Source organism: Lutra lutra, chromosome 8, assembly GCF_902655055.1.
Source record: "Lutra lutra chromosome 8, mLutLut1.2, whole genome shotgun sequence".
NCBI lineage: Eukaryota > Metazoa > Chordata > Mammalia > Carnivora > Mustelidae > Lutra > Lutra lutra.
The window spans coordinates 125,171,653-125,197,724 of NC_062285.1; the positions used below are offsets into that span (position 1 = coordinate 125,171,653).

Sequence of the window (26,072 nt, forward strand, 5' to 3'; positions counted from 1 at the left end):
ATCGTGACCTAAGCCTAAGGCAGCAGCTTAACCAAATGAGCCACCTAGGTGCCCCATATAAAAGTCTTAATAAAAGCAAAATTTTTAAAACTTTAACTTTAAACTCATTACTTAGTCTAAGTATCTTTTAAAATAAGTGTTTCGACTCACTTATTAAAGTTACTAAGGCTGACTTCAACAAAAAATGAGCCAAAATTCAGAAAGGAAAGGAAAGAAGGAAGAACTAAATATACACCAATCATTACACAGATGCTGTGTGCTTGTTCTTTTTGATACTCACCTTTCTCCCATTTAGGTCAATCAAATAAGGAGTTCAACCACAATTCCTGCTGCCCCCATTCTTTCCCTGTACCCTTCCTTGTTTCAGTCACATAAACCAGGATTGGCCAGTCATTAAGCATTTCTTCCCCTGGGAAGAGAGACTGATTCAAGGGAGGGCATATGACCCAATCAGGGCTAATCAGAATGTTTCCCTAGAAATGAGCTATGATATTCCACACTTGATGTCATTCAATTAGCAAATCTAACAATATTAAAGCCTTCATAAGTGCTAATTCCTTGGCTTCAAGGAGCAAGATCAATTACATTAGAGAGAAGTGAGTTATTATGCCAAGGAGTAAAGTTGGAATGAGGTGCTAGGAAAGTGAGAACACCAGCCAGCCAGACACAAGCACAGATGACAATAAACTTCTAGATCCTGTCCTACTTGGACTTTTTAGCTATGTGAATCAGTAACTTCTCTTTCTGAGCTAGTTTGAGTTGGTTTCTGCAATTCTGAACATGAAAAGAGTCCTAAACTACAAATATCATTGGTTTAATTTGTTTTCATTAAAGAGATATTTATATTTGTGTTTAAAACCACAGTCACTTTAGAAAAGGACATAAAAAATATATATAAACATATTTTGGAAAAACATTTATTTATGTAGATAGTTTAAAAATATTTTTCATTTTCTTTAAATTTAAAACCATTAAATTTAAGGCAGATTAAGTGACAAAAGCTCTGCTAGTAAAAATATTGCTGAGTACATGATGGGGAGAGAGTACAGTAGTTATCATCACTTGAAAAGTTATCACTTTTCAATATTGACTACAGTGCACATAAACTTATAATGTCACATGATCCTGTTGTCACATGATCCTATTGTCAATTGTCAGAACACTGATCCTGTTCTGTCATAGCTCTATGCAAGGGCAACACGTGGTCTTACAAGAAAGAGCAAAACACTAAATTCCTGGGCCAAGACTGTACTGACTATAAATAAAAAGACTTCTGGGGTGGTTATAAAAATGACAATTTAGACTTTGATACTATAGTAACTAGTAAGACTTATTTCAGCATTACATTTATTCAAACTATACGCACTTTGGTCTTTTCCCTTCTGAATGCCCATCAACACGGGTATATCCTGTCCTTTGTTGTGTTACACAGCAAACAATGTCATACCTAATACTATATATTAGAAGGAAAGAAAGAAAAAAAGAAAGAAAGATTGATTGATCTCCCAGAAAAGACTGGTTTTTGCTATTTATCTTGGGGTCCTTTACTTCCCAGCTGCTCCCTTATCTTTTGCTCACTAGTCATTGGCAGACCACAACGCTTTTTAATACCATCTCTTTAATATTTCTATTATTTCTCTCTCCTGTGATCAAAGTCTCCAACTCTGGACCAATAATTTGATATTGTTTTTTTTTCTGTCCTGTGCTTAGCCAGTCTGCCAGCCAGTGGTTGAGAAGTGGCAATCACACTGAATGGGACTCCAGCTCAGTAAGAATTACAAAATGGAAGCAGAAAAACTATCTTTGGAATTGTTCAGTTAGGAAATTGAAGTCTATCCTATCCCCAACCAGCCAAAGCCCAAACTTTAATCCATTATGTTGTTGAATAGCAGGAGGGAGACAAAGATGACTGGCAGATAAGGAATTCCTTTAGAGGGTGGGACATCCCTTCAATATAATTAACAGAAAGTTTTCTTGGTTTCTAGTATCCTTTTGGTTACCACTAATAAACCCCATCTTGTGAAAATGATAAGTAGGCTGAGGTGGTTACTTTTATTTCTGGCAACCATAACTGTGATCATTCCACAGTCTGCGAGGAAGGTATAAATGTCTTTTGAATAAATATCCTCAGAACAAATGCCAACTGAGCTGGTTCAGTTCAAAGTCTGCACAATAGCTTGACTCAATTACATGCTTTCATCACCCAAATCAATATACTACACCTACTTAAATCAATGGATACATCATCCAAACAGAAAATTTATAAGGAACCATCAGCCTTAAATGACACATTAGGCCAGATGGACTTAATTGATATAAAGAACACTCCACCCAAAAGCAGCAGAATATCCATGCTTCTCAAGTGTACATGAATAGATCACATATCAGGGCATAAAATAATCTCAATAAATTCAAGAAGACCGAAATCTTATCAAGCATCCTCTCCACTCACAATAGTATGAAAGTAGAATCACTTACAAAAATTACTGGAAAAACTATAAAAATGTAGAGATTAAAAACATGCTACTGAACAACCCAGACACAAAAGAAAAGAGAAATATGACACACCAAAATCTATAGGATGTAGCAAAAGCAATTCGAAGAGGGATGATCATAGCAATACAGGCCTACCACAAGAAAAAAACTAACAAAAATCTCAAATAAACCATCTAACTTCTCACCTAAAAGAACTAAAAAAAAAAAGCAGAAGAAGTGAAACTCAAAGTCAGTAGAAGGAAGGAAATATTAAAGATCAGAATGGAACTAAAAGTATAAACTGACAACAGAAAAAATCAATGAAATTAAGAGCTGGTTTTCTGAAAAGATAAGTAATTTGCAAGACTTGAGCTAGACTAACAAAGAGACCTGGCTCTAATAAAATCAGAAAGGGAAGACGAGAAGTTACAACTGACATCACAAAAATAGAAAGGATCACAAGACACTACTATGAAAAGTTACCAAAAAATTGGACAACCTAGAAGAAATGAATAAATTCCCAGAAATATGCAATCTTCCAAGAGTGAAGAAATAGAAAATCTAAATAAACCAATTACTAGAAAGAAGACTGAATCAGTAATCAAAACTTCCCAACAAACTCCAGGACTAGACAGCTTTACTCATGGTTATTTCTACCAAACATCCAAAGATTTAACACCTATCCTTCTCAAACTCTTTAAAAAAAGAAAAAAAATCTGAAAAGGAGGCAATGCTTCCAAACTTATTTTAGGAGGCTGGTCTTACCTTAATATCAAAAGAAAACAAGGACATCACACACACATGCAGACATACATACATTACAGGCTAACATGCCCTGATGAAAACAGATGCAAAGATCTTCAACAAAATAACAACACACTGAATTCAATAATACATCAAAACGATCATGATCAGGGATCATGATGACCAGGGATGCAAGAATGGTTCAATATCCACAAATAAATCAATGTGATAGGCCATACTAATAAAATGAAGGACAAAAATCATACAATCATCTCAATAAATGCATAAAAAGCATGTGGCAAAAATTAACAACCACTTATGATAAAAACTATGAACAAAGTAGGTACAGATGGAACACATGTCAACATAATAAGGGCGATACAAACCTACAGCTAACATCAGTCAATACTGAAAACCTGAAAGCTCTTCCTCTAAAATTAGGAATAAGATAAGGATACCCACTATCCTCACTTTTATTCAACATAGTATTGAAAGTCTAGCCACAACAATTAGGCCAGAAAAAAAAAATAAATGGTATCAAACTGTAAAGAAACTGATGAGCACTAGGTGCTATGCTTAACTAATGAATCACTGAACACTACATCAAAAACTAATTATGTACTATACAGTGGCTACCTGAACATAGTAATAAAAAAAAACTATCACTATTTGCAGATAACATGATACTATACATAGAAAACTCAAACAATAGCACCAAAAAAAAAACCTATTAGAACTAATAAATGAACTCAGTAAAGTAGTAGGATACAAAATCAACATATGGCAATTTGTGGTGTTTCTATAATCTAATAATAAATTATCAGAAAGAGAAATTAGGAAAACAATCCTATTCACAATTTTATCAAAAAGAATAAAATACCGAGAAATAACTTTAAAGAGATGAAACTTCTAAGGAGGTGAAAGACCTGTATACTGAAAACTGTAAGATACTGATGAAAAAAATTAAAGAAGACACAAATAAATGGAAAGATATCCCATGCTCATGGATTGGAAGAATTAATATTATTAAAATGTCCATACTACCCAAAGCATTCTACAGATTCAATCCAATCCCTAACAAAATTCCAATGGCCTCTGAGAAAAAATAATTCTAAAATTTGTATGGAACCAAACCCTAATAGCTAAAGCAATCTTGAGAAAGAACAAAGCTAAAGGTATCATGCTCCAATTTCAAACCATAGCACAAAGCTATAATAATAAAAACAGTATCACAGAGATCGAAGGGACAGAACTGACAGCCCAGAACTAAACCCACAGACATATATGGACAATCAATTTATGAGAAAGGAGTGAAGAATATACAAAGGAGAAAAGATAGTCTCTTCAATAAATATGTTGAAAAAACTGGACAACCACATGCGAAAGAATGAAACTAGGCCACTAGGTTATACCACAAAAAATTGACTCAAAGTGGCTTGAAGACTTGAATGTAAGACCTGAAACCATAAAATTCTTAGAAGGAAACATGCAATAAGCTGCTTGATATTGGTCTTAGTGATATTTTTATGGATCTGACTCCAAAAATAAGGAAAACAAAAGTAAAAATAAATGGGATTACATCAAACTAAAAATCTCCTGCACAGCAAAAGAAACCATCATCAAAATGAAAAGGCACCCAATTGAATGGGAGAAGATTTTTGCAAATCATATATCTGACAAGGGATTAATACCTAAAATTCATAAAACCCAACAGCAAAATAACAAATAACCTGATTAAAAAATGGGCAAAGGATCTGAATAGACAGTTTCCCAAAAAAGACATACAGATGACCAATAGGTACATGAAAAGATCTTCAACATCACTAATTATTAGAGAAATGCAAATCAAAACCACAATGAGTTATCACCTCCCACTGGATAGAATGAGTATTACTGAAAGACAAGAAATAACAAGTGTTGGTTAGGATGTAGAGCAAAGGTAACCCTCATATACTCTTGTTGGGAATGAAACTTGGCATAGCCACTGTGGAAAATAGTATGAAGATTCCTTAAAAAATTAAGAATAGAACTATTTGACTTCTGGGTATTTATTTATTTTTAAGATTTTATTTATTTATTTGAGAGAGAGAGCACAAGCAGGGAGGAGGGAGAAAGGCAGAAAAGTAGGCTCCCTACTGAGCAAGGAGTCCATGTGGGGCTCGATCCTAGGCCCCTGGGATCATGACTGGACCCAAAGGCAGACACTTAACAGACTGAGCCACCCAGCTGCCTCTGACTTCTGGGCATTTATCCAAAGAATACAAAAATGCTGATTTGCAAAGATATTTGCACCCCAATGTTCATGAAGTATTATATACAATAATCAAGAAATGGAAACAACCTAAATGTCTATCATTGGATGGAACGTTAAAGAAGTTGTGGTATATATATACATACATATATGTATATATATACAATAAGGAGGTTGGAGAGGTATGTCAGAGTGATTCAGTCTCTGCAGAGAGTGGAAGGTGTCTTCTAGAAGCTGCAAGTGGACGCCTTCTCCCTGAGGGTCTCTAGAAATAATGTGGACTTGCTGACACCTTGATTTTGGCCTGGAGAGACCCAGTGTAGATCTCAAAATAAAATTTGGTGACTTCGGATTGTTCAGAAGCGTTCCAGGGTGCACCTTGCCTGGATTGTGGTTGATATATTCAGCTACACATCCCCTCAATCACCTCTCACCAAAATGACTAGGAGGAGGAACACACAATGGAGGAAAAAATCAGAGACTGTGCCCTCTCCATTAGAACTATTGCATATGGACATAAACAGTATGTCAGTGAGGGAATTCAGGGTAACAATTATTCAGGCAATGGCTAGGTTGGAAAAAACCATTAGTGACAACATGGAATCTCTAAGGGCAGAAGTGAAAGCTGCCCAGGAAGAAGTTTAAAATGCTATCAATAAGGGGGCACCTGCGTGGCTCAGTGGGTTAAGCCGCTGCCTTCAGCTCAGGTCATGATCTCAGAGTCCTGGGATCGAGTCCCACATCGGGCTCTCTGCTCAGCAGGGAGCCTGCTTCCTCTCTCTCTGCCTGCCTCTCCATCTACTTGTAATCTCTGTCAAATAAATAAAATCTTAAAAAAAAAAAAATAAAATAAAATGCTATCAATAAGATATAATCTAATCTAAATACTCTAAGAGCTAGGGTAACTGAAGCAGAAGACAGAATTAGTGATCTAGAGGACAAACTCATCGAGAAAAAAGATCAGGAGGAGGCATGGAAGAAACAGCTTAGAAACCATGAAAACAGAATTAGGGAAATAAATGATGCCATGAAACATTCCAATGTCAGAATTATTGGGATTCCTGACGGGGAGGAGAAAGAAAGAAGACTAGAAAATACAGTTGAACAAATTCTTGATTAGAGTTTTCCCCGTCTGGGGAATGGAACAAGCATTCATGTCCTGGAGGCAGAAAGAACAGCCCCGCAGGATCAAGGAATCTAGAAAGACCTTGAAGCATTTGATTGTGAGACTGATGAATCATAATTTTAGACAAGAGCTCCTGAGGACAGCTGGGGGAAGAGATTCCTTACGTACAGAGGAAGGTCCATCAGAATAACGGCAGACCTGTCCACAGAAACCTGGCAAGCCAGAAAGGGCTGGCAAGACATATTTAGGACACTAAATGAGAAGAACATGCAGCCAAGAATACTTTATCCAGCAAGGCTGACATTCAAAATAGATGGTGAGATAAAGAGCTTCCAAGACTGGCAAGGTTTAAAAGAGTATGTGACCACCAAGCCGGCACTACAAGAAATATTAAGGGGGGGGTTCTGTTAAAGAAGAAAGAACCCAAGAGTGACACAGAACAGAAATTTACAGAGACAATCTATAGAAACAAGTACTTTACAGGCAACATGATGTCAATAAAAACGTATCTTTCAATAATTACTCTTAACGTGAACAGCCTAAATGCTCCCATAAAATGACACAGGGTTGCAGAATGGATAAAACGACAGGACCCATCCATATGCCGTCTACAGGAGACCCATTTGGAACCTAAAGATACATCCAGACTGAAAGTGAAGGGATGGAGAAGCATCTCTCATGCCAATGGGCCTCAAAAGAAAGCTGGCGTAGTGATTCTCATATCAGATAAATTAGATTTTAAACTAAAGACTGTAGTCAGAGGTAAATAAGGACACTATATCATTCGTAAAGGGTCTATCCAACAAAAAGATCTAACAATTATAAATATTTATGCCCCCAAAACGGGAGCAGTTAACTACATAAGACAACTGTTAATCAAGATAGTCATATTGATATGAATACATTAATAGTAGGGGATCTTAACATGCCACTCTCAGTAATAGATCACCCAAATGGAAAATCAATAAAGAAACAAGAGCACTGAATGACACACTGGACCAGATGGACCTCATAGATATACATACAGAACATTCTACCCTAAAACGACAGAATACTTATTCTTCTCTAGCACACATGGAACTTTTTCCAGAATAGATTACATACTTGGTCACAAATCAGGGCTCAACCAATACCAAAAGATTGAGATGATTCCCTGCATATTCTCAGACCACAATGTTTTGAAACTGGAACTCAACCACAAGAAAAAGTATGCAAGGAATTCAAACACTTGGAAGCTAAAGACCACCCTGCTTAAGAATGTTTGGATCCACCAGGAAATCAAAGAACTTAAACAATTCATGGAAACCAATGAGAATGAAGACACATCAGTACCAAAACTATGGGATATGGCAAAGATGGTCCTAAGGGGGAAATACATAGCCATCCAAGCCTCCCTCAAAAAAAAAACAGAAAAATCCAGAATACACCAGGTCTCTTTACACCTTAAAGAACTGGAGAATCAACAACAAATTAAGCCAACCCTACACACAGGAAGGGAAATAATCAATATTAGAGCAGAGATCTATGAGATAGAAACTAGAGATAGAGTAAAACACATCAATGAAACTAGAAGCTAGTTTTTTGAAAGAATCAATAAGATTGATAACCCACTGGCCAAACTAATCCAAAAGAAAAGAGAGAACCCAAATTAATAAAATTATGAATGAAAAGGGAGAAATCATGACTAATACCAAGGAAATAGAAACAATCAACAGAAATTATTATCAACAGTTATATGCCAATAAGTTAAGCAACCTAGATGAAATGGATGCACTCCTGGAAACCTATAAACTTCTAAAACTGAATCAGGAAGAAATTGACAACCTGAGTAGAGCAATACCTAGTAATGAGATTGAAGAAATGATCAAAACCTCTTAAAAAACAAGAGCTGACGACCTGACGGATTCCCTGGAGAATTTTACCCAACATTCAAAGAAGAAATAATACCTATTATCCTGAAGCTGTTTCAAAAAATAGAAACAGAAGGAAAACTGCCAGACTCGTTTTATGAAGCCAGCATTACCCTGCTCCCCAAACCAGGCAAAGACCCCACCAAAAAGGAGAATTTCAGACCAATATCCCTGATGAATATGGATGCTAAGATTCTCAAAAAGATCCTAGCTAACAGGATCCAACAGTACATTAAAAAGATTGTCCACCGTGACCAGGTGGGTTTTATCCATGGGATGCAAGGGTGGTTCAACATTCGCAAATCAATCAATGTGATAGAACAAATCAGTAAGAGGAGAAGAGCTACATGGTCCTCTCAATTGATGCAGAAAAAGCATTTGACAAGATATAGCATCCATTCCTGACTAAAACGCTTCAAAGTATAGGGAAAGAGGGAACATTCCTCAACTTCATAAAATCTATCTATGAAAAACCCACAACAATTATCATCCTCAATGGGAAAAAGCTGACAGCCTTCCCTTTGAGATCAGGAACACGACAAGGATGTCCATTCTCCCCACTGTTGTTCAATATAGTACTAGAAGTCCTAGCAACTGTAATCAGACAACAAAAAGAAATTGACAATGAAGAAGTCAAACTTTCTCTCTTTGCAGATGACATGATACTCTACATAGAAAACCCAAAAGACTCCACCCCCAAGTACTAGAACTCATACAGCACTTCAGTAATGTGGCAGGATACAAAATCAATGTACAGAAATCAGTTGCTTTCTTATACACTAACAATGAAAATACAAAAAGGGAAATTAGAGGATCGATTCCATTTATTATAGCACTAAGAACCATAAGATATCTGGGAATAAACCTAACCAAAGAGGTAAAGGATCTGTACTTGAGGAACTACAGAACACTCATGAAAGAAATTGAAGAAGACACAAAAGATGGAAGAGCATTCCATGTTCATGGATCGGAAGGATAAACATTGTTAAAATGTCTATACTGCCTAGAGCAATCTATACTTTCAATGCCATCCTGATAAAAATTCCACCAGTATTTTTCAACGAGCTGGAACAAACATTCCTAAAATTTGTGTGGAACCCAAATTGTTAAGGAAATGCTGAAAAAGAAAAACAAAACTGGGGACATCACATTGCCTGATTTCAAGCTTTACTACAAAGCTATGATCACCAAGACAGCATGGTACCGGCACAAAAAGAGACACACAGACCAGTGGAACAGACTAGAGAGCCCAGATATAGACCCTCAACTCTATGGTCAAATAATCTTTGACAAAGCAGGGAAAAGTATACAGTGGAAAAAAGACAGTCTCTTCAATAAATGGTGTTGGGGAAATTGGACAGCTATGTATAGAATAATGAAATTCGACCATTCTCTTACACCATATACAAAGATAAACTCGAAATGGATAAAAGACCTCAACGTGAGGCAGTAATCTATCAAAATCATAGAGGAGAACATAGGCAGTAACCTCTTTGACATTGGCCACAGCAATTTCTTCCAAGACATGTCCCCAAAGGCAAAGGAAACAAAAGCTAACATGAATTTTTAGACTTCATCAAGATCAAAAGTTTCTGCACAGCAAAGGAAACAGTCAACAAAACAAAGAGGTAACCCACAGAATGGGAGAAGATATTTGCAAATGACACTACAGACAAAGGGCTGATATCCAAGATCTATAAAAACTCCTCAAACTGAACACACACAAAACAGATAATCACGTCAAAAAATGGGCAGAAGACATGAACAAACAATTCTCCAAAGAAGACATACAAACGGCTAACAGACACAAGAAAAAATGTTCATCATCATTAGCCATCAGGGAGAATCAAATCAAAACCACACTGAGATACCACCTTACAGCAGTAAGAATGTCCAAAACCAACAAGACAGTAAACAACATGTATTGGAGAGGATGTGCAGAAAGGGGAACCCTTTTACACTGTTGGGGAGAATGCAAGTTGATGCAGCCAATTTGCAAAACAGTGTGGAGATTCCTTAAGAATCTTCCTTAAAAATAGAGTTAACCTATCACCCTGCAATTGCACTACTGGGTATTTACCCCAAAAATACAGATGTAGTGAAAAGAAGGGCCATCTGTATCCCAATGTTCATAGAAGCAATGCTGCTGCTTTCCAAACTGTGGAAAGAGCCAAGATGCCCTTCAACAGACGAATGGATAAAGAAGATGTGGTCCATATATACAGTGGAGAATTATGCCTCCATCAGAAAGGATGAATACCCAACTTTTGCGTCAACATGGACGGAACTGGAGGAGATTATGCTGAGTGAAATAAGTCAAGCAGAGAGAGTCAATTATCATGTGGTTTCACTTACTTGTGGATCATAAGGAATAACACAGAGGACATTGGGAGGTGGAGAGAAGAAGAAGTGAGTTGGGGGAAATCGGAGGGGGAGAAAAACTATGAGACTGTGGACTCTGAGAAACAAACTAAGGGTTTTGGAGGGTAAAGGGGTGGGGAATTCATTGAGCCTGGTGGTGGGTATTATGGAGGACACGTACTGTATGGAGCACTGGGTGAGGTGCATAAACAATGAATTTTGGAACACACACAAAAATAAAATTAAATTAAAAAAAAAAACTAAGACATTCTAAAGCAGTATGGGGAGCAATTAATAGCTCAGGCTGACTAGAAAATAGAATGAATAAAAGAGAATCTGCTAGCCTATATATCCTAGAATAGTAAAAGTAGTAATTACTAGGTTAATTCTGGGACATAAAAGTATACAACAACAAAAAGACAAAACAGGATAAGGGAGAAACTTTTTTTCCTGTTAAAAAAATTAGGCATTGATTAAAAGAATTTACCTGTTCTATAGTTCTGGATATAAACCTAGAACAGATTAATCTTAAAATTTCCATTTTGTTTTCCCTTAAACTCTTTAAAGTATGATGATGACAAAGGTACTCTTTCTACATGTCTTTATTTCATTGGCATTGGAAACTAATTTTTACAAGCTAAACAGGAATAATTCTTGGTTATATAAGTACTCCTGTTATTTTCAAAAACTTGGGACTTTTAAAAATAATTAAATGATCATTTAGTAACAAATTTTATTTGGTAACTATCAGGTCTTTTCTTCAGTTTCATAGACTTTCTAAAATTCAATGATAGTCATTTTTCTAGGAAAATAGCCAGTTTTAAACTGTTTAAAATTTTGTCTCTTAGCTTCCAAATTTTTAAACACACAAGTCAATCAAAGAATGTATTTGTGACGAGTCTTTATTTTTATATTAATTTTAGTTTTGCTTTTTGCTCCATGCAGACAGATCTAGACTATTTCCTCTAACAGTTGTACAAGTCTGTCTTACTGCCTAAGGCTAATAAAATAAGAGTGTACTTTATACTTTAAAGGAAAAACAAAACAATGCTTACTGAAAGTTCTCGGCTAAAATTCTAAATAAAAGTATACTCTTCCCTCAGATGGCACCTTCTTCTCTTTCATCATCTCAGCCTTTTCTTCCAAAGTGAGGTTCCTTAGTTTTCTGTAAACATGATTCCCCAAATCCACAATTCCTCTTTAAAGAGGTGGCCGATTTCACTTGTCATATCTAGCTAAATGCTGAAACTGGTTTTCTAGTAGTCGTGGTGATAGGTTATAGTGAGTCACCCCCACTCCAACCCTTGTGACCGATGGCATGTACTTATGAGGTAATGGGTCAGAATTCAGGCTCCAGGCTGTGGTTGAGGAGCAGCTTTTCTGTAAGACAACGTTAACTGTTACTGGAATTCTACCCCAAAACTTGGCACCACCTTGCAACTGAATGTTTCTTAACATTTACAGACAATGATGGGTTCTCAAACTTGTTAAATGAGATATATCGAGGAAGTACTGGGGGTACTGGGGGTTCTCCCCCTAGGTAGTCATCCATGGACATCCCCCCATGGTGACCTAAATGAAGTCTTGATGTATATGAAATCAGTCAGGCCAATAAGAGCGGGGGAAGGGAGTTCCAAGGAGAGAAAAAAATTCAAAGACACCAAAAGGGAATAGGTGAATGATATATTGAGAGAACTGCAAGTAGTCTGCTACAGCTGCAGGAGATAGTAATGTATGGAAGAGTGCAAGAAATGAAAGAGTCTGGATCTTGATGATAAACACATCTATATGCAATTCTAAGATGTTAGAATATGTGTCAAAAGCAACTGAGAGTCACAGAAAGTTCTGAAACAAGAATGAAGTGTGAATAGATCTACTAAAACTTTAGTGACAGACTGAAAGAGAATAAGGAAACCAATTAGGAGCTATTTTAATAATTTAGGTAAGAAATGATGAGGGCTTGAACTAAACAGCAATGGGCATGGAGTCCTGTGGTCAGCTGTGACATATATGAAAAACAAAAAAAATCATCGTGACTGACAAGTAAGGGACAGGGAAGCAGATAGAATCAAGGATGATTTTCAAGTTTGTGGTGTGGGTAGCTGACTGAAGTAAAAGATTATGAAGTAAGTTTAGTCTAGGCAGAGGATGAAATGAAGCCAGTAGGGGGTAAAGAGATTGGATATCCAACATATGCTGATGCTTACTGGACTGTTAGTTTTCCATTACATTTTCTCTAGAGAGAAAAATCATCATTTTAAAGGTCATTTTAGCTCTCTGTTATTATAGAAGGTCTACTGTGTATTTCCAGAAGCAAAAAAGAGGTCATGGTCAGTGTTAAATATATTTATGACATATATTCCAATGAATACCAAAATGGATTGGACCCGTATGTTCAATTCACATTAAAACATATGTCACAATCCATCTGCTTTTAAAGTGTATGTGTCAGAAACAATTTCCAGAACAAACGCCAAATATCCTAGAGATGCTTGAGTTCAAATTACCAATATATGTCCCTGTACTTAAACTGTTTGCTACTTGAATATATACTAAATGTAGATACATGTTTGAAATCTGTCCTTACAGACTTTTAAAAAATTCTTAAATATTGTTTTTAAAAGATAAAATATAAGAAAAAGACTGTTTTATGGTGTTTCACCTCCAAAAGGCACACATTTTCTTGAAGGGCTGAGAGCCAAGAAAAATTTCAAAGTATACTGCTAGTATAGTACGAATGTCTGGATAACATGACTAAATATATCAGTCCAGTCCAGCCCCAAACTGGACTCTTTACATGTATCTAGATACTTGAAAAACTGACTAGCTCTGAATAATCGATTAAGATATATTTTATCCAGAATGAGCTATGTAGCCAGGTTTGCTTGGATGGAATAAATTATTGTCAAATTTCTGAGCCACGATTTGTCAGCATTTCTCAAAAAAAATTTTTTTAATAAAATTCACACAAACAGATATTTAGTTTCATAATAATTATTAATGTGGACCTAGAGTGGCTTTATCCTTTTTATTTCTCAATCTGGCTCAACTTAGATTATGGTGGAGTAAATTTCCTATACACTAAGGTCTTAAAAAATGAATGAATGAATGAATGAAAGAAAGGAGGAAAGAAAGAGAATGAAACAAAAGGAATGAAAGAAAGAAAGGAAATGAAGAAAACAAAGAGAGAAAGAACAAGAGGAAGGGAGGGAGGGAAAGAGAATAGAAAAGAATAGAATAAAAAAGAAAAGAAAAAGGTGGCATGAAAGAAAACAAAAACTTCTTGTGTGCAGCTAAACTGTCATCAAATTCCATCTCTTCCGGATGTATGGATTCATCAACAATCTATTGAAAATGCTTCTACAATGTGCAATGGCTGGTTTTAGGAACATAGGATGGATTTTTCATTTTTGTAACATTAGCAGAGACACTATTTATGAAAGTGGTTTCCTCAACCATAAAACACTGTATAGTAGAAAAAAACAGAGCTTGGAGTTTTTTTTATTATAACTGATAAATTTAACATCTTGGCATAATATTAGAAGAATTACTTACTCAAGAAGATCTGGGTCTAGTCCTTCTGATATCATTTTGTTTCTTATTGCCATCACTGGAACACCCTAAGCAAAGGACATAAGATAATCAATGATTAAAAATGCCTTCTTCATAAAAACAGATAAATAGAACAATGAAGGAGAATTGAGAGGCCAGATATAACCCCAAATACAGATGGCAAACTAATGTTTGACAAGGGAGCCAAGAATGGAGAAAATAAAGTCTCTTCAATTAATGATGCTCGGAAATTGGATAGTCACATGTAAAAGGAAACCTGATCCCTAACTTACACCGCTTACAAAAATTAACTCAAAATGGATTAGAGACATAAATGTAAAAACTGAAACCATGAAACTCCTAGAAGAAAACATAGGAAAAAAGCTCTTTGATATGGGATTTGATAATGATTTTATGAAAATTACCCCTAAGGCACAAGTAACAAATTACAAAATAAGTGAGACTATATCAAACTAAAAAGCTTCTGTTCAGCAAAAGAAACCACTGACAAAGTGAAAACAAATACGGAATGGGAAAAAATATTGACAAACCATTTATCTGATAAGAGGTTAGTATCCAAAATATACAAAGAACTCAGGCAACTTGATAGCAAATAAATTATGCAATTTAAAAATGGGCAAAGGACCTAAATAGGCATTTTTCCAAAGATATATGAATGGCCAATAGGTACACAAAAAGATGCTCAACATCCCTATTAAGAGAAATGCAAATTACAAACAATGAGATATCACCTCATGCCTATTAAAATGGCCATCATTAAAAAGACAGAGATAACAGATACTGGCATGGATGTGAGCAAGGGAACCTTGTGCACTGTTGGTGGGACTGTAAACTGGTAAAGCCACTACAGAAAACAGTATGAAGATTCCTCAAAAAATTAAAACAGAACTACCATATGATCCAGCGTATATTAACCAATTGCTGGTTAATATATTCAAAAGAAATGAATATACTAACTCAGAAATGAATATACTAACTCAAAAAAATATCTGTAGGTCCATTTTTGTAGCAGCATTGTTTGTAATAGTCAAAACATGGAAACAACCTAAGTGTCCATTAATGGATGATTGGAGAAAGAAGTTGTGGTATATATACACACAATGGAATATTATTCAGCCATAAAAAAGAGACAATCTTACTATTTATGACAACATGGATGCACCTTGATGGCATTATGCTAAACACACAAAGACAAATACTTTACAATTTTATTCTACGTTGGTTCCAAAAACAAAAGCAAACCACCAAACTCATAGAAAAAGACCAGATTTGTGGTAAACAGAGGCAGGGATGGGAGTGGGTGGGGGCAAGGAGAGGGAACTATATAGAAGGTGTTCAAAAGGAGAAACTTCCAGTTATAAGATAAACAAGTAGTAGGGATGTAATGTACAACATAATGATTACAGCTAACACTGCTGTATGATATATAGGAAACTTGTTTAGAGAGTAGATCCTAAGAATTCTCATCACAAGGGGAATTTTTTTCTTTTCTTCTCACTATATCTTTATGAGATGATGGATGTTAACGAAACCTATTGTAATCATTTTACAATATAGGTAAATCAAATCATCATGCTGTATGCCTTAAACTTATACAGTGATGTATTTCAATTATTTCTCAATAAAACAAAAAAAATTAAATGAATAGAAGCTAAAATAAAAAGCCTCCTTTATAGCCTCTCCACATACCCGTTAAAACAAGACCTTTTAGATGGCTCATATTTAAAATAGCTCTTTTGATGTGGTATATATATACAATGGAATACTATGCAGATATCAAAAGAAATGAAATCTTGTCATTTGCGACAACGTGGATGGAACTAGAGGGTATTATGCTTAGCGAAATAAATCAAATGGAGAAAGACAACTATCATATGATCTCCCTGATATGAGGAAGTCGAGAAGCAACATGGAGGGTTCGGGGATAGGAAAAGAATAAATGAAACAAGATGGGATCAGGAGGGAGACAAACCATAAGAGACTCTTAATTTCACAAAACAAACTGAGGGTTGCCGGGGGTAGGAGGGTAGGGAGAGGGTGGTTGGGTTATGCACATTGGGGAGGGTATGTGCTATGATGAGTGCTGTGATGTGGGTAAACCTGGCGATTCACAGACCTGTACCCCTGAGGCTAATAATACATTATATGTTAATTTTTAAAAAAAGTAAAAAAAAAAAAAATAGCTCTTCTTTTGCTTTTATATTAGCATGTATGGAGTGCTTAAATAATCTAATAAGGTACACATTTTAACTGACTTAATGGAATCAGTGCTATCTAATATCATACAAGCCCAAATTAAATCATTTAATCATTTGAGCCTATCCATTACTAATTCTGCTGTAAACAAGTCAGATATCACATTCTCACTTTTCTTATACCTCCAAAAAAAAAAAAAAGTTGATAACTCAAAACGATTAAAACCTTGGCTGGGATGTACAATAAATACTTAACAAGATGAGTAAATGTCTTTTCAAATAAAGATTTCAGAGCTTTCCATTCTTAAGTATAGCTATGTTAATGTTCTTTTCATAACAAATGGTCCAATTCCATTTGGACACAAAGGTCAAATAAAATTCAAGAATTCTCCTGGGATTGTATTATACATCTTGTCTACCCCAATATAAACACTAAGTAATGACAATGCTAGTAGTTTACAAGTCACAAAAACATTGAGAACATGTGAATCTCAAAATTCAGGATAAGAACATCAAAACAATAAGAAAAAGACATGTCAGAAATAAATACATATTTACTTGAAAAGATGACTGATTTGATGATAAACAGTTACTGAAAGCTCACTTGTAAAGCTCTACGGGAAGAAGATGCAATCAAGTCTGCCAATTCCTACTCTTTGTATCGTTCCAAAAGATGAGGAAACCACTATTATGTGTTAAATTTGAAAACCTGCAATACATCACTTTCAAAAGTGGAATCACTGTACTTTAAAAGGCTGTTCACATGGTTGGGACCCTCTCTGTAATATCTCTTCATCCAATGTGGCAGAAGGGGTAAGCTGAGCCTGAGCCCACATGGGAAAAAGCTCAATCACCGCTCCACTGGTGCTGCATATTCTTCCCTTCAGGCCTTCAATGTCATTAGCCACTGTGTGATATTCAATTCAGAGAGATGGACACTTACAGGCATCCTAAATGTTAGATGTGCTGTCTCTCTCTCCCTCAAAATAAAAAAGACTCAAAGTAATGTACACTTAAATGCATCCTAAATGTTAGATGAAAATAAATAGCACCATTGTAGAATTCTCTTCAAAGCCATATTCCTGAAAACAATACTGTTTCATGGTGTAAACTTCAAGAAATTCTGAAAAGTGAAATATGGTAGGTTTGGAAGACAAAAAAGGTGGAAAATAAAATGTCAGCTTATGAAGTTTAAGGATAAAAAAAAAAAAGGCTGTTACTTGCTTAGGGGCATCCAATATGAACAGACACTTCTATTTGGAACCAAAAAGCATGAACTTAAAACTTGTACCACTTTTAAAATATATTTCCTGGAACTAAGACTTGAGAAAAAGATTTTTCTCTTAAGTACAAAATGTACTTAATGATTACTTCATAATAAAATGCATTTAATTTTAATGGTAGAAGAGAAAGCTGACACTTGAAAGATAAGGTTGGGAATTTAACTTGATAATTAAAACTTAGCCATTACTTAACTATTTAGTGTAACAAGGAAAGTTAGGACTGTAGAACATTTCATAAAAAACACTAAAGTGCAAGAAGAGATGTGAAAAAGAGCAGAGTTTTATGTTCTACTTCTTTAAAAAGACCTCTCAGTTTCTGTTAACTATGGTCTGATGATATAAGGTCTTTCTACAAACTCAACTATGTGATTTATTTATTATACTTTAGCATAATCCACAGGATCTCATTGGAAAGGTCATACTAATAAGTTACAAAGCCGAGAAAACAGAAGGGAGGAGAAATGAAGTTGAAAAAAACATTTCCTAAAATATAGCAAAGAAAGTGTGTATGAGGTGGGAGTGAAGGGAAGCAGTGGGTAGGGAGTAATGGGGAAAGGGAATTTGGTAGAATTAGGTAAACTCCCTATTTTAACAAATCTCATAAAGCTTGAAACAAAAATAATTTGGCCTGTGTTCCAAAGGATGGATTCCAAAAGGGATTTGCTGCTATGTTTCCAGTGGTGTTGCTTAGAAAATTTGTTGTTTTGATATATTCTTCCGTAGGGGTTAAGGAACAGAGTCGGGTTTGTTAAACATCAAAAAGAAGTGTCCAGTTTCCGATTTCCAAGAGAAAAAGCTACTGGTGGTCTAAGTTGGACATGAGAGACCTCAAAACTGAAGTCTACTGAACTGTGGGATTATTCTTGGCAAGTGATAATGGTAGTTTGTCCAACATAAGTAATGAAGAAGAAAGAAGGGAGCCATAAGTTTGATGTTCCAAAAAATCACGTCTGTATTTGCGTCACTGGAGAAAGTGTGTAAAGAAGCCACACTAATGAAATTATGATGGCAACACTAACAGTTACTAGTTTCTTGTATCACAAAAACTGAAGGCTGCCAGTATTTACATTTATTATGTTAATGGAGGACAAGCTACTGAATTCTTTTCCTGAATTCTTTCCTGAAGTTTTAGATTAGAAAGGGGGAGAAAAAAAAAAAAAAAAAAAAAACAACCCTTACTCAATCTAATAGAGATAAAGGACTTTTCTCTTCTTTATAAAGTAACAAAAAATGCTCCTCATACTTTAGTTTCTCCTCTCAGTTTATAGCTTGAATCACAACAACTGAGTTATGAAAGATGCAAAATATTAAGTTTTTTCCGCCTTAGGGCAACAATTGAAAAAAAAATATATTGAGTTGACAGATGAAGAGTACTTTTTTTACTTGCAGGGAGAGGGAATGAGTAGGTGGTGAGGAGATGCCATGGGTTGGAAAAAAGGCAACCAGTCCTCTAATCAGGTTGTTTACCTAAATTTTAACTTAGTGAAATTGACTCAACCATTTCTTTGCTTTCTGATTGTCAACAGTACTATCCTAAAAATATCTATACTGCCTTTTATGAAATATATTAAATAGAGTGCTATGATTAGAATAAAATCTTCAGGGGAAATATCCTATATAATAGATACTGAATGTTTACAGAGCAAATCCTACTACAAAAGCAAACACATGCTCAACGATCTCCTTCTGGAAGTTTTCCATCATGGGGTACAAAATTAATTTAAATAAGTCTCTTAATCACTGTAAAATGAATATGGCTATCTAAAAAAAAGGGAAGCTTTATTCCTAATGACTTATATAGATTTAGAAAACGCTAGACTCTGATATTAACTCCAATACTGTTGCCATGAAGGATCACTGATTTGAAGTTAAATATGCAGGGGAAAAAAAAGAGGTTCACATATCTTGACTACTGCTATGTAGTTTACATGGAGCAAACAGTAAATTTTTCCTTTTTCAATGATTATCTTAAGACATAAGTTGTACAGTCTTTCACTGAGTGCCCATCAGATATCTTTAAAGATGAAGGAACAAATCACTGTAAAATGGCCAAAATGACACTGGTCATGACTAGGACCTCAGGAAACTGGTAAAGTACATTCATAAAAATAAATACATTAGCCAATATCCCATATTCCTTTTAGGAATGGGAACTAAAGTTAACTTAAATGTCTATCAATAAAAACCTTTAAATAAATTATTTCAAAAGGTGAAGGATCTATTGTTACAAGTCAGTTCAAACTAGAGCCACATCAATTTCCCCATGTGATTGATTTTTCCCCTGGATATTTTTGCAACATGATAAATCTTAGGTGTAATGGTCATGGTGCATTGTATGTTTTCTCTGCATTTTGTAGCTATTCAAGTATTTGTTGATTTAAGAGTAATTTGGTGCTGTGGAGGGTCCATTTTCTTCCCTTCATTATAATGTACAAATAATATGTAAAATTTAAAGACTTGCTTTGATAGGCTAATTAATGCTACACCACCATTATGAATACCTCAGCTAAATTACAGCTTTGCTATACCACATTTTCACTCAAAGGTATTTGTTCTTTGAAATATGTATTCATTAAAATTTCCCAAATTTAACCATATTTCTACTTTCCAGGAATAAAAACTTAAAAACAATTTCTATTACAAATTATTTTGGAATTCACCACCAAATTAAAAGTGTAATAAGTTCAGAGGGCCTTCTGTTCAGTTTTTGAAAATGTATTACTATATGTACCTATTCAAGGAGAATTAAAGAAATCTCCAAATATGGCAATAAAAACTATAAAGAATAAAATTCATGGGGCGCCTGGGTGGCTCAGCGGTTAAAGCCTCTGCCTTCAGCTCAGGTCATGATCTCAAGGTCCTGGGATCGAGCCCCACATCGGGCTCTCTGCTCAGCAGGGAGCCTGCCTCCTCCTCCTCCTCTCTCTCTGCCTGCCTCTCTGCCTACTCATGATCTGTCTGTCAAATTAAAAAAAAAAAAAAAATAAAATAAAATTCTTAGTAATTATAAAGATGATTCTACTGCTTGAAACCACAAAAGTTACTTTTGAGCTAATTTTCCAAAAGTGATAATGTGTTTGAACTGGTGTCATGAGTCTTATTCAATGCCCTTAGCAATCCATAGGTACCCATTGAAAGATAGATACAAAAAAAAAAAAAAAAAAAAAAAGATAGATACCAGTATTAGCCATTCCACGTGGCCATAGAACTACAAAGAATGGCTCTGAATCTGATAGCAGTGTGTCATCTGCACATGATCTAACCAACTAACTGAATAAAAGTCATTTGTAAACTTGGGCTAGGAAACCAAGAAGAAAAGTTGGGATGGTCTCTTATATTATGAAAAACTATGGTAAGATGTACATAAATCTGGAGATATTTTTTTAAATTGCAGTATTAAGATGTAAATATATTCAAGTAGGGAAATAATTTTCATTAATATTTCTCAATAAAATTTAATATTTTGAAATCTACTTCCTTTTAAAACGTAGTTAACATATTAGCTTTTTTTTCTAAACTTTAAAACAATCCTTAGCAAAAAAATAACTTATAAATGAAATATTGTATCTTATATCACTATGATCCATTCAAGAGAAAATATCTTCCACACCAGGACTGTCTTCCCCATTGTGAATGTTTATGCTCTCAGATCCTTGTCAAATATGGTGCTTATGTTGACGGTCTCTAAAACCACTAAGATACTTCTCTGCCATTTGAGATAAGTCCACTTCCTTATTACAGTTCATTTGCTTCTCTGATCTTTTACTTTTCTTCCCATAGGTAAACCATAACCTTAGACAAATTTACAGTTAAGATGAGAATCACAATATTTCTGAAAAGAGTAAATCTGAGTAAGTAACTACTTAACCACTATTATTTCTTCCTCACAACTTTGGAAAACTTTTTTGTGAGGTCCCTTATTTCTTGCAGAGTGATTAGTAGCAAAGAAGATAAAAGGGCGCTGAGAAATCAGAGTAGGGTGACTAAAAAAATTATAGATTGGGGGGGGGGGTGCCTGGGTGGCTCAGTCATTAAGCATCTGCCTTTGGCTCAGGGGATGATCCCAGGCTCCTGGGATTGAGCCCAGGCATCGGTTGGAAATCTGCTTCTCCCTCTCTTACTCACCTTGCTTGTATTCCCTCTCTTGCTTTGTCTCTCTCTGTCAAATAAATAAAATCTTTTAAACATTTAAAAAAAATTATAGATGGATCAGAGTAAAAGAACTATACCACACATTTCAGCAAGTATAAAAATTGTCATTGTTAGTATGTATCTTCAAAAACTTCCCTAAGAAACTTAATAGTAAAGTACTATTCTTTTTGTCACAACTTCTACTAAAGAGTTACAGAGTTGTTTAAATGAGTTAGAATGAAAGATATGAAGTCTAAAGTTAAAAATATTATTCTGCTAAATGCTCCTGTTTTTGTTGGTTCCCATTTTATATATCATTTAAAGGAGATTCCTATGAAATTTAAAACTACCTTAAGCTTACCCTCCAAAGGTTCCCTCCTCTGTGTTTGCTTAACTCCTTTTTCTTTCTTTTGTGGGGAGAGGCATACAGAGGTATGGTATTACAGTGAATTTAAGGCAGATGAAGTAAATTTTGTTGGTACTCCAGAAAATAAGCGGAAATAAAGTAGTAAATGTTTTGGCTTAAAAGGATTGTTTCAGAGAGGCCATCCTATGTAAATTATTTTAGTTATGAAACCAAAGATAAGAAAATATGACATGGTGAGTAAGTTCCTAAAGAAATATATTCTTCTCATACATACTTTTATACTTAGAAAAAACTGATTTGACAAATTTATCATCCAAAATTACCTTATCAATTATTTTTAAAAGGTTATTTGTGTTCTCAAGTATCTTATGTTCCATTTACTCCTTTTAAATTATTTTTAATTTTTAATTATCTGATATCTTACTAAAAAAACAAAATATTCAAGTCTACAGCAGCCAGATATCCTTCTATAAGTCTGAGACCAACTTCTGTGTACACCAGCTTGTTGGTATGTGACTATTGGTATGTGACTATTCTTTGTTGGTTGGTATGTGACTATTCTTTGTTGGTATGTGACTCTTCTTTAGATATGATTGAGGATTCTCAATGGTACTATAATTCACAGTTCAAAATGTATTTTTCCAGAGACTATAAATACCATAAATAGAAATAGGTATGGTTAAATAACACCTTTCTGGAACCAAACTATCCAAATCAACATCTTCTTAGCAAATGATTGACACAAAAGAAAACTAGACTCTGGACTCTGAGAAAGGAACTCAGGGTTACAGAAGGGAGAGGAGTGGGGGATGGCATAACCAGGTGATGGGTATTAAGGAAGTCATGTGTGGGAATGAGCACTGGGTGTTATACACAAGTAATGAGTCATTGAACACTATCCCAAATATTTATGATATACTCTATGCTAGCTAACTGAACATAATAAAAAAATAAGTAAAATAAAAAAGAAAGCTACAATGAAAAATATGTGATATCAGCAGTAAAATATTCTAAGCTATATATTTATGGCAAAGCGGCATTAGCAAAGAATATATGGGGAATAGATAAAGTAGGTTCATAGAATATTACCAAATGACAACAACCTAACTTAGCAGCACCTGCCAACTACATTTTTTTCCTTTGGTACTCTAAGGAAAATGAGAAATCAGGAAAACAAATATATCAGGGAAAGCAAGAAATTTAAAACCTGAACTTAGCAATATTATTATTTACTGTTCCCTAACAAACATATGTAAGTAAAAGAGCAAATAAACAAAAGGGCAAATACATCATTTAAAATTAATACAGGGGCTCTGAACCCCCTAACTTTCCAGACAACTTGGGGAAGGTTCAAAAGGGAGCCAAAATATTAAAAAATCCTAAGTGATTTTGAAATCTTTGAAAAAAAAATTGGATATTTTAACAAAAATCTACAATTTTCTTGAGAAAGTGAAACACTTTCCAGTAAAATTGGCATGATAATTTTTCAGACATGGTTTCCTTAGAGGCTAAGTTCACTGACTTTAGCAGAGAATAAGTAATTTTTTCCCCTCTTGGGCAACAAATACAACAAAGTTACCTATTTCTAGGTTTTCCAGATACTCAGGCTATTGAAAAGCACAGATAATACAATTGGTGGCTAACTGACATAGTTTTCTGCCTTTGGAGAAATCTCTACCCAATCCTTTTCACATTTGATGTAAGAATGAATATAGTTGAAGGAGGATAACTGTGGTCTCTTGAGTTCCATTTACCTCAATTCCAAGTTATTATTCTGCTAAGCTTTGCTTTTTTCTTTTAGTTATAGTTAGTTTAGTCTGGCTGACCATTTAGTTGCTGGAAAGACAGAATATTTGCCTTTTGAACTGGCAAAGTTGGCTGAATAATGCAATTAATTAAATGGGAAAAAGTTCACTTGTATCTTTTCTTTATCCATCTTTATCCACATTCACATGTGTAGAAAATCAATCATTACACATGCAGCTTTTATCTTCAATGCACAATGTGGCGTTAAAACACCACAGAAAGTTTTCCACAGCACCCTGACCATTATGTATTAAAAAAAATACTGACCTTGATACTGAACAGTAAACTTTAGGTATTACAGAGCAAACTACCCACATGTTAATATTATAATACAGAGTCAAAAAACAATGAAAGAAGAAATATCATGTGGTTAAACTAAATCTGTACCAGTGTCTTCCATAATTCTAACTACATATGAACCAGCAGCTCCTGCTTTTGACTACCCTGTTGATCTATGATGAGGAGCCTACCCTGGAACTCTCCAGACATGGGAAGTCACACTAGGGTCATATCCCAAACAAGGTTTTAAAGTCCTTAACTACTTTTACAAAAACTATACCTAATCTAAAGAGTACTCTACTTGTACTCTTGATTATTTTTCAGGTCTAAGGTGCGTAACTTCCTGAAGAACATCTTTAATAATCAGTCGGAGATTCTTCATCCTTAGGTAATGGAAGTCACATTTCCACAAGCCAACATCCACTGCTGGCAACAGATGCATCAGAACCACCAAAACCAAGGAGATTATTCAATTTACGTTTTAAGCCCGCCAAAGAAAATAGAGCTTTAAAAAAGTCCAAGTGTCCGAGAGACTGTTTTGGCAAATATGGTTTCAAAAAATACAAGTCATTAGGCTTAATGTAGAAGTCGACTTTCCCAATGCAGAGTTTATTACTGGCAAAGGATTCACCAAGCTCTGCCAGTAAAAAGGGAACTATTGGAAAAGTGATCTGTGTACACAATTCCAGTTAAGTTATAAAAGCAGTATGTAATTTAGGAAAGGCTTGTGCTGCACTATTATGACAACAAATGTTAAATCAGAATCAATTATCTGCCACATTTGGAACACATCACTACTACTGAAAAATCTTGTGTAAAACTTGCTTAAAAAGGAAAAAAAAAATCAGAAAATGCCAGCAGGTGTTCCAGGATTCTTCATTATAATGAGATCCAAATTTGGGGATCAATTAATATAGATCATAAACCTAGAGGAAATTTCAGATCTCATTTTATATATGAGGGAACTGAAGCCTTGAGAGGTGACATGACCCGACCATGGTCACGCAGAACTATATGACAAAGTTAAGAAACTATACCATGTTGAGTCCATTTGATGCTTACATTGACCCACTTGAAAAAGGACATGTTGGAGAGGAGAAGGTAGTTGGGGGAAATCGGAGGGTGAGACAAACCATGAGAGACTGTGGACTCTGAGAAACAATCTGAGGGTTTTGGAGGGGGTGGGAATGGGAGGCTGGGTGAGCCTGGTGGAGGGCACATATTGCATGGAGCACTGGGTGTGGTGCATAAACAATGAATTCTGGTACACTGAAAAGAAATTTAAAAAATAAATAAATTATTTTTTATTTAAAAAAAAAAAGAAACTATATCATGTTGCATCCTAGAAATAGACTAAAGATCTAGGTGTGCTCTTAGGTATTCAAATTATGTCATAGATAACAACTAGTTTTTGGAAATGTAATTTAGTCTTATATCTCAGAGAGCACAGTAATGTAGGAGTGACAGAAAAAGGTAATGGAGACCAAAAAGCAAGGTCCTGTTTATTCCTCTGTGAACTGGTTACTTGGGACACTTGAAAGATTCTGCTGGCCTCTGTTCAAAGAAGTTTA

General features: G+C 35.1%; 1 protein-coding gene across 12 annotated transcripts in view; it reads right to left on the reverse strand.

Moving 5' to 3' along the window:
• WASHC3 (WASH complex subunit 3) overlaps positions 1–26,072 on the reverse strand; it is a 136,862-nt gene that overhangs the window by 87,458 nt on the left and 23,332 nt on the right. For 10 of the 12 annotated variants that reach the window (XR_007129353.1, XR_007129355.1, XR_007129354.1 and 7 more), the window contains exon 6: positions 14,423–14,487. Coding sequence is in view for 8 of the 12 variants with exons in the window: in XM_047740780.1 (XP_047596736.1) it covers positions 14,423–14,487 (65 nt within the window). In the remaining 4 variants the exon portion in view is untranslated. Of the gene's footprint in view, positions 1–378; positions 410–11,776; positions 12,248–14,422; positions 14,488–26,072 lie in introns of those variants that run through there. The other 2 variants (XM_047740788.1, XM_047740787.1) reach the window with 2 other exon arrangements.